The sequence below is a fragment of the Varroa jacobsoni genome, unplaced genomic scaffold (genome assembly GCF_002532875.2).
Source record: "Varroa jacobsoni isolate VJ856 unplaced genomic scaffold, vjacob_1.0 scaffold_1208, whole genome shotgun sequence".
NCBI classification, from domain to species: domain Eukaryota; kingdom Metazoa; phylum Arthropoda; class Arachnida; order Mesostigmata; family Varroidae; genus Varroa; species Varroa jacobsoni.
Window position 1 is genome coordinate 38730 of NW_019214110.1, and position 9455 is coordinate 48184.

A 9455-nucleotide genomic window follows, 5' to 3' on the forward strand; every position below is an offset into this window, starting at 1 on the left:
ATATAAATTGAATCAAGGTGTCGACAAAAACTTGTCGAAACAACTGTAAGTTATCATAAAGTGATCGTTTATTATAGCCACAGTAAAACTTCGAAAGCAAGAACTTGGCACCCTTAAGATTTCGCCCAAGTCATCGCAAACAAGGATTTACACGATGACAATCTTAAGTTATTTTCCTACAATACGAACCAATTTGAAGGTACAAAACAATAGATAACAATGGATGTTCCATTTGATAGGGAAAGAGGGGCTCATATGCTCAATTCTCTTAACGACGATAGCACTATACGATTACAAACCTTTTCGAAATCCTTTCGCCTTTCGAATAGTAGTCTGTGTTCGTTTGTTAACTGGTTGGAGATCTGAAACGACGTCATGCCCATATAAGGTTTTGAAATATTAATCACGTTTGGCGAAAGGCTGATATGAGAATCTTTAAACGCCTCTGCACTGCGACAGTCGAGTACAAGCGCTTTGTTTTCCTTCAGTAGTGAATGAAGTATCCCACAGGTGACAAAATGTACACCTGTAAATCGACATCATCCGAAAAGAGTAAAAACAACAGTAAACACATTAACGCCGTGAAAGGTAGAAAGCCACTGATTTCAATCCGTGACATTTACTAAATGTATCCTACAAGATGTGAAAAATACGTCCACAAACACAAACATTCTCCCTGCAACTGAAGCTACGATACGACAAGCAACCAACATACTTTTTTGGTCAGGCTGTTGCCCATTGATCGGCTGTTTCGAGCTGCTGACGCCCTGATCGGGGTCAACTGCGAAATGGGTGTTCGGTGGTCCACTCGGTACCGTGCTGGATTTCGATATCCCGCCACTCATAAGGCCGTTAACTGAGGTGCGCGCAAATCCTACTGAAGGTAAACTATCTTGCGACAGTTTACTGGGTGCTGGAGGCGGACCAGTTATTGCAGTACTTTTCGGAGATATCAAAGGATAAACAGACCCGTTTACCATATCAGTCTTTAGAGCACTTAAAGGTGGAAGTGATGGAAGAGTATCCAACGATTGCTCTGCATTTTGGGAAAGCGAAAGAAAGTTAGGTGTATGTCGCAACCAATAGCTCGAGTCACCCAAATATATTCATCGGCTGACAAAAGACCACCCTTTAGCCGAAAAGTCTACTTCCCTAGCTAAAAAATCTACTCATAAATCTCAAGTGTATTGTACTTAGGTCAAATAAGCCAGTTCTTACCAACATTTCGTTGTGCGTATCGATCTATTAGCGACGTTTTTAGGCTCTCCAATCGGCCTAAAGCCTTCTTTATTTTTTCTACATCTTTTTCCTTCTCTTTCATAGCCAAACTCGCGTACCTGTATATCAGAAGACCAAAAACCCAAAAAAAACGAGACCATTCCGACAGATAGAAAATAATATTGTTGTTAGAACATTCAGTCGCCAATTTTTATATGCTTAGACGAAATTAGCGTGCATAAGAGCGATAGTCATCCACTAAATTATAATATGCCCTGTTTGAAATTGGCATAATAAGCAACAGGGAAATGTTATTTCATTATATCTTTAGTTAAGTGGATTTAGCCGTGCGCAATACGTCACGGTATAAGCAATCTTATGTTTTGCAAAAAATATATTGTGACGGACTGTAGTATAATTAATTATGCAATATGTTGCTTACTTATCATACTTATATCTATGACGTATTTTACGCGTATATATAATGTGAAAACTGAAAACGAACAAAGACTTTCACGTTTCTAAATGCTGCTATAGCAGAAAAAATTAGTGTAAATCTCATGCTCGAGTCTACTCGCTTGTTTTAAGTAATTTTAACTCCATCCGAACGTATTTTCACCTCATATAGACGATGTAAGCTTTTTCTTCATTGCCCTCTCGAAAATATTTGTCCGCCTCCTGAAATAAGGGATTCAGGGCTCGCCGTAGTCTGTAATACAACAGCGCAACATCAATCACACATTTTTCTAGCAAAAATAGATCAAAAAACAACAAATTTAGGTGAGTCGAGCAGTTTTGAGAGATGTATGATATGAGAACAGTACGATACGATTATTACTCAGTTGTTTGCAGTGAAACATTATGCTACACCACTAATCACCCTATAAAAATAGCACGATACTTTCTTGTAATACTTTCCCGTAATACAAGCTAATTACCCTTGTTGTACCTGGGTTATATATTATAAATATCAAGCTAGTTCATTTTTTTTTTAATTATAGTTATTAATGAATAAATCACTATTTCTCAAATGATTCAAAACTGTTTCCAAAACGAAATTTGCGTGATATGCTAAATACGTTTGCTAAATAATTTGATAAATACGGATGCTGGGTCTGATATCTAATACTCTATCGCACACAACCGTAAAAGCTAATTTACCGCTGTTAATAATTATTATCAACCTACATAGAACAAGAAAGGAAGGAAATTTAAAAGACCAGACGTGCTAAAAAGGCGAGCTTTATCTTTAAATACGTATTATATATTCGTAGAGTTCAAAACAAACGAGTTTTTTGTTAAACATATTCAGATGGGCATTGATTGTCCTTCCTTAATTTACACATCCATATAACAAATGTGAAGCCGTAGCATTCGATGCGTAAAGTTTATTTCACTTACACTCCAGCCGATTGCTTAGGAACTATTTTGTCCAGTTCTTTTTCACACATATCGTTTAGGGACTCAAAATCAGCTGCCACTGAGAGTGGCAGTTTTATCGACGCCATTGTGTTCGCTATGTCTGAAATAATGAATACGTTAATGAATACGTTAGTTTGAGGTAAAAAAGGTTAGTCGTAAAGAAATTTGTCAAATGTGCGCAGTATAAAGATCTCGTTACGAATAAGAAGGCTAGTTATCATGCTTTAGATATAATATCACTGACCGTCTTTATTTACGAGCTCAAAGTGAAACAATTCTCGGTAACCGTTTTTTTTTTCTATAAATCAGACGTAATGTTCTATCAAACACATCACTTGAGCTTGCCAGTTGTAAAAGGACTAGTTCTACAGATATCGCTTTTTACAAGAACCGCATAGAAATTTCATTTTTTCGGTGGTGTCAAACGGCAGGAATAGGGCGGTTATAATGCGGGCAATCCATGGGAAGTTGTATGTTCATTAAATTTCTGTTTTTATAACTTTAACATTCCAAAAGTTTAATGGCAAGTGATACTGTTATGTGATAATCACATGTTATCTATATTAATCAGTTGAGGCTACATAGTCTTGTGATGTTGCAAGGAATTAACGTGTTATGGACTCCTTGACATATCGTCAGCCATCGTATTATTAACTTTGTCCAGTTGTTTCTCCATGAATGCCTACGACCGCCGGGCAAGACCCCGATACAGGAATCATTCCGTTGTAAACCTTTCTAGAAAACGGCCCTGAAAGATGCAGCATGTGTACATACAGTGTACGATTTCATCGTAACGATGCGATTTATATTACTACTGCTTTTACACTAGTACCTCATTTTTGCACGAACAATTTTATTTAGAAATGTATGACTTTAAAGTAATTAACCAAATTAACCTTCTAAAAAGGGTGATTTACTTGAGCTCTTGAACAACGCTATCTATGTTAATATTTTTATTACGATTACCACGCTACACCAAGCAAGATCTACCATTCGCAACAAAAAACTAGAAGGAAGATATCATCCTTCTAGACGTGGCGAGCTACTAGAATTCATTAAGTCTCATTTATATTTTACAAACTATAAACAGTGGCTTAGAGTGATTTAGTTACAATAATGATTTTGCAAAATATTTGAACTCTTTGCTGTTGTACACGCCCTAGCGAATTTTTTTATATACAGGAAACACTAAGTTCAGTTGGTTCTACATTTGTCTTTATTACAAATTGACTAAAGTCAGCTTGGCATAACAACTCTATTAAACAATAATAATAGATTTATATAAATTTCTCGTTACATCAAAATGTTTACTACTCTTACAGCCCTTAATAATAGTTATAGAATGAAAGGATATAGATAAACAGTGTGTCAGATTTCCGGCCTTATCAAGATTTTTTTTACTCTATACGGAATACTTTTTACCGAAGCGAGTCTATTCGATTTGTTGCGTCTCTATAACATATAAGACCATGAAACTAGATATACATTAAACAAACATTTAAGAAACGGCTTCCACTTAAACTCGAAAGGATTTATATTAATGTCTCTGTGTATTTGTTTGCATACAAACGAGGCACGAATAAGCCGATGGTTATTCTAACCCCTAATACCTTCTCTTATCGTTACATGCGACATGGCTGTTACATAGCATCAACGCAATTTCATTCCATCTTGTTCATGTCCTGAATCGATAGACACAACACGGTGACAAACTAATCTACTGGTTCTCGTGTAAACCCAACTGTGGACGACAAAGGTCTCAGGAAGCGACAATTACTATGATAGCAGTTGTTTCTCCCATCCGCAGTTCTGTCTATAACAGTGCCGTACCCCTCTCCAGAATCTTTTACGTACGCACCTGGCAAGATCAACAAACAACAAACCATATAATGGCAATAAGTTTCGCCTCTTTCGCGAGGCTGAAGAGAACAATAAGCTTTTGAAGCGTTTTAAAGAGATTATAAGCTATGCACACAAATGCGCTGTGTCTGGCCATACGACGGCGCTCTCAATATACCGATCTAGTACGTCTTCTCATTAATTAACACAAGATCGCAAACGGTGCTGTTAAAACAAAAATAATAGCGATCGTCAAGTACACAAATAACAATTATCATCACCACTATTGTGGTTGTTTTTACCATCACAACGGACCGTGGAACTTCGCAAATCCGCAATGGTAGATTTCAGGGGACCAGTGAAGTCCGAAATCATGTCGTCAACGTGTATTGTAGCCTTTCGGTGAACAAGTGGGTTTTCCGTAATAAAGATGAAAACGAAACATACGACACTTTTTTTATGCACATTGTTACTTATGTGGTTATTTTTAGATAAATCTGGTAGTAGACGCAGGTACCATCAGACGTCGAAGTGTCATCCTAAACTGCTCCTATTAAAAGACGAAACCCGATTAGCGACGAGGCGCATATGCCGTGTCGTATAGTAATATACCGTTTACAATAAGCCACTTGAAAGGTCACACATTCTGCCTTGAATAATAACACGAGCTTAATTACTTCACACATTTAGATTAATATACTGATCTGCGTTTCTCGCATATTTACCAGTTCAGTTCAGCCTTTGACATAATCAAGTACAAACTTCATTCAGTTTAGCACGACTGGCATTTACAATCGTTTTTCTTTTACATTCGACGACTTTCGCTACTACAACTAGATGGTTATAAAAATAGGCCATCGGACCCCCCTCAGCCCCCATACACTCTACGAAAGATCGATTAATGTGGCGAATACATCATTGTGTTCCCAGAATCAGCCTGCTGAGTCCGTGCGTATATGTACATTTCGAAATCTTTAGACGAGTTATCGGAAAATATCTCTGACACATCAAGATAAAAACTATCACTTTTTCAATAGCGAAGTCTCACCAGACTCATCACTCAGTTTATCCTCGATTGTCTAGTTATTCTTTTTATCTAATGAGAACATCAGCCCTGTTGTCATTCAATTGTAGAGACGCAGTACCAACCCTGTGACACGTAGACACTGCAATCAGCTGAGGACACGTCTTAGTTAAGCATGCAGCCTTGTTGTCCCGTCCCTACGGAATTCAAAAAAAAACTGACGTAAGCCAGTCATAATAAACGATTTAATAATGAGCGTAGTTGGTCAATCTTTTTATCAACAGTAAAACTCTTCTTATGTATTTATAGTTCCGAGTCCATTAAATGTATCTTGTAAAGATGCAGTTACTTTTCATTCAAGCGAAATTCACTGTCACAAAAATGTGTCGAAGAACCCACTGGCGCATAATGTTCACTAGCACACGCAGCACTATTTGGTGATCTCCTCGACCACTTTTATTTTGTAGCAAATTGTACTCCCTCACATGGTAGTAATATAGTTTCTCAAAAAATCGCTTCCGTTGATCACAACACAGGTGCCATTTTTGTTTTGGTACAAACCCTGACAATGATCTTTGACTGTTTGCGATCGCTGTCTGCTGTTAATACCACTGATAGTGAGGGCGCTGGGGCAACCGAGTGACTAAGAAAATGCTTGACTGAGTGGTATAAGGAGCCTAAGGCGGCCAATGGCCGGTTGCTGTGGGACGCGGTTGTCACGTCTAATTATCGTAAAGGGCTACGCAATTGGGACTAAAGGAGCCAAACCCATAGAGATAACGAGCCGCTATGCGCGAAAACACCGGACATAACCAGAGCTTGTATTGGAGGAACGTGTCTGATGTGGGCACGATTGTTGACGACGGAAGATGTTGGCTGTACACTTGATTTTTAAGTATCATTGGCATAGCGGCTTAATTTCGAAGGGATCAAAAAAATCGTATCGTACCAACGTTCACATTTGTTTGTACAAATATTGCACGAGTCGGTTTCATGCTGGCTAGCCCCGGCAACGAGATGGGGAACGTTACCAGTTTGGCGGAATGTGACCCGCTAAGCGCGTAATTTGACGATAACTAGAAATGGAAATTATGCGAGAAAAAAATGAATGTCTGTGACACCATGTTATCTTAATTATCTAAAAAACGAATTATGACAATGTGCAAGTACAGCAAAGAATGTACAGTCGCACTTATGTAAAAAAAAATTTAAAACTACACAACTTGATTAGGGTAACCCTCGTGGAAATTGTTTAACGCAGTCAATATCCAATACGGTGTATAATAACATAGTGGGAAACGTGCCTTTTTGCTAAACTTATGTACAATAAGTTCGAATCCGAGCGTATACATACTTCGTTGTGTGCCAGAAAGAGCCAGCCGTCTGGAGTAATGCGAGGCTACGGTGCTCGACTAAAAACTCGGAAACATTTAGGGACGACCACTAGACCTCACCCCCGCCGTAGGACTCATCAGTTACGAGTCGTCTGCTTAGAAATGCATTCAAGCCATTTTCGTTAGCCACGAATAGTCTTCCCATTTTGCTAATGAATTTTCCTATTTAGCAACAATGTTTAGTTATAGTCACAGTTTTGTTTCTTCTCTCAGCCTGACGTTTTATGACGATCGACTTAAACTGTTCCCACACACGAAGCCCATATCATTTCTATATTTTCTCATCCCTCTTTTGCCGATACTGTATATGGAGCACCCTTACCGCGACTAGATCAGAGCCAGCCCAACATATCCGCTAAGTTGGCTGGCGACTTAAATGTCCTGTTGCTACGCAAATACCTTTCGGGCGACACTCGAAAGCTGCGTTCATTCGTATGCAACCAGAGGCCATTGCTGTCGTTTCGTGTTGGCTGAAAAGACAGGAAGGTGGAAACGCCTGCTGGTCGCAAACGACAGCCTGTGAGTGTTTCTGCATTGCCGGCGCGTTGTTTGTCTTTGTCCGTGTTCTTAATTGCTATAGTACTGTGCGCGTCCTCTGCATAAGTCGTGGAGTGAAGCCAGCACTGCTGTTTATTTGTACCGCTACCCTGTACCAGCCAGCCAGTCTGCCAGATACAACATCGAGTTTTCACTTCTGCTATCGTCCGCTGCAGCCACGACGGTGCCGCCTGCGGCTGTTGCTCCTCTCTGCTAGAGCTGTCACTGTCGTTCTTCTATCTACGCCGTGTAGAACTGTTCCCTGTTTGTCTTGTACCTATTGCATGTATCTGGGCTTTGCACTGCACCTTTCCGACAGAAGCGCACAAACATTTTTCGTGTATACCAGCAACAGCGACGGATACCAGGAGGCGAACAGCCCAGCAGTGTACCACACACGTTCTAGGTAGCTGGTATTTACCCGCAGCGCCGTCGCTAGCCCTGCCGGCGCTGCTGCTGCCACTAATGGTCGCCATCGAGTGCTCGATCCTGCCGCGGCTGCTATTAGTACCAGACAAAAACAAGATGGCCGCGAGGATGACTGCTCGTAGCGGAGCTATGTACGGGGGATGAGTCTGTGTTAGAGACGGAGCTACTGCGGTGCTGGAGGTTGATGGTGGCGACAGACGCGGCGGGAATCGAAAGAGCAGGCCCGTCGTTTCTAAGTCGGTCTCGTCACCGAGAGTCGATCTGACTCTCGTCGTCGATCGGCCGACCGTTTGTCTGTCTGGCCATCCGGTCAGGTGAGCTGCGTCTTCACGCCACGGACGAGAGCGTCGTGACGTCAATTCGTCGATCAACTAAGACAAAAGGGAAGCTTCCGAGCGTCCTCGACGGAAACGTCACAATCATTCGAATGATTATTATTGTTGGCCGGTTCTTGCAGAACTACGAGGACGACGACGGGGGTTGGCGCGACTCTGCACAGAATTGGGCGCTGACGACGCGTACGGAGTGTTGTGTTAGATTCAGTTCAATTGTGTGCAGTATGTGCTTCAATTGTAGGAGTGATGCTAGTAACAACTGCTAACAACGACCAACAGCTGCAACGATACGGCAAACAGTAGGTAATGCTTAAGTTAATTATACTCATGTTGTTCTACTGAATCTAACTCTGCTGTGGTGTTTTGAACTTGTGTGCGTGCGTGCGTGTGTGTGTATGTGGGGGTGTAATGTTAGAAAATCAAATCTTAATAGACTCTGCTTCAGGTGGCATGTGCGGATCTTTTTGGCGAAATAAATGCTGAATCAACGAGCTTTGTCACCCAACAGCGATTAATTTCCGCCATTCGTAGGTTGTGCGTGCAGCTCTACATAGTGGTAATCCAGATTTTGAAATCGTTGATCTGGTCGGAACATCACATGTGTATCGGCCGATAAGGGTGAACCAATGAAGAGTCGACGGCCTGAACACATTCGTCGATGGAGCTCGTCATGTCGGAACGCAACGCAGGATATGGCTGGCGACCTAACCCCTGTTCAGTAGAGAATGGTTGTATACACCGGCCGCTTCTCGACACACTCGATCAGGAGTGATTGATACGATGCACGGCAACACTAACCGAAAATCGACGAAATTTAGGAATCGTTGAAACAAACTGAACTAACGATGAAGATCTAATTCTTCCTCGAGTTCTTGAGCTAGGTCTTATCTCAACAAGAGATCAGAACAATAGTATTTTGCTTGGCCAATCGAGCATTAACTGGCTCTTGGTTGAGCAAGAATTTTGGTCTATTGATGCGGACGTGTAAGGCTTGAGTTATTTTCGGATCGAATTCGTTGTATTGCAGAAACTAGTAAACGAGAAACATTTGTCATAAGTCAAAGGAAAAACAAAAACGAATGAAATAGGAATGGATAACCTAAGTTGCGCCTCTTTAAATTGAATCAGTTCCAACCAATAATCCAACTCGAAATATTCGATCATCAAATCGACCATGAAAAAAGTGTGGCTTTGAAAATTTCGAAAAGATCACGCAATAAGGTATCATACAATTGAGAAGATGATTTGGAGCTACAT

The 9455-nt window shown here is 40.7% G+C and overlaps 2 protein-coding genes across 13 annotated transcripts in view; one reads left to right on the top strand and one right to left on the bottom strand.

Moving 5' to 3' along the window:
- LOC111267675 (uncharacterized) overlaps positions 1 to 7152 on the bottom strand; it is a 16399-nt gene extending 9247 nt beyond the window's left edge. The window contains exons 1-7 of one of the 7 annotated variants that reach the window (XM_022846071.2): positions 6858 to 7152; positions 5629 to 5700; positions 2620 to 2740; positions 1838 to 1927; positions 1219 to 1337; positions 716 to 1036; positions 300 to 526 (exon numbers count right to left, since the gene is read on the bottom strand). In XM_022846071.2, the coding sequence (XP_022701806.1) occupies positions 300 to 526; positions 716 to 1036; positions 1219 to 1337; positions 1838 to 1927; positions 2620 to 2726 (864 nt within the window). In that variant the 5' untranslated portion in view covers positions 2727 to 2740; positions 5629 to 5700; positions 6858 to 7152. Of the gene's footprint in view, positions 1 to 299; positions 527 to 715; positions 1037 to 1218; positions 1338 to 1837; positions 1928 to 2619; positions 2741 to 5628; positions 5721 to 5852; positions 6512 to 6857 lie in introns of those variants that run through there. The other 6 variants (XM_022846069.2, XM_022846072.2, XM_022846067.2 and 3 more) reach the window with 6 other exon arrangements.
- An 863-nt stretch (positions 7153 to 8015) lies between these two features.
- The window catches only part of LOC111267673 (uncharacterized), a 54564-nt gene continuing 53124 nt past the window's right edge, over positions 8016 to 9455 (top strand). For 4 of the 6 annotated variants that reach the window (XR_002684776.2, XM_022846057.2, XM_022846062.2 and 1 more), the window contains exon 1: positions 8017 to 8501. Coding sequence is in view for 1 of the 6 variants with exons in the window: in XM_022846063.2 (XP_022701798.1) it covers position 8497 (1 nt within the window). In the remaining 5 variants the exon portion in view is untranslated. Of the gene's footprint in view, positions 8502 to 9455 lie in introns of all 6 variants that reach the window. The other 2 variants (XM_022846061.2, XM_022846063.2) reach the window with 2 other exon arrangements.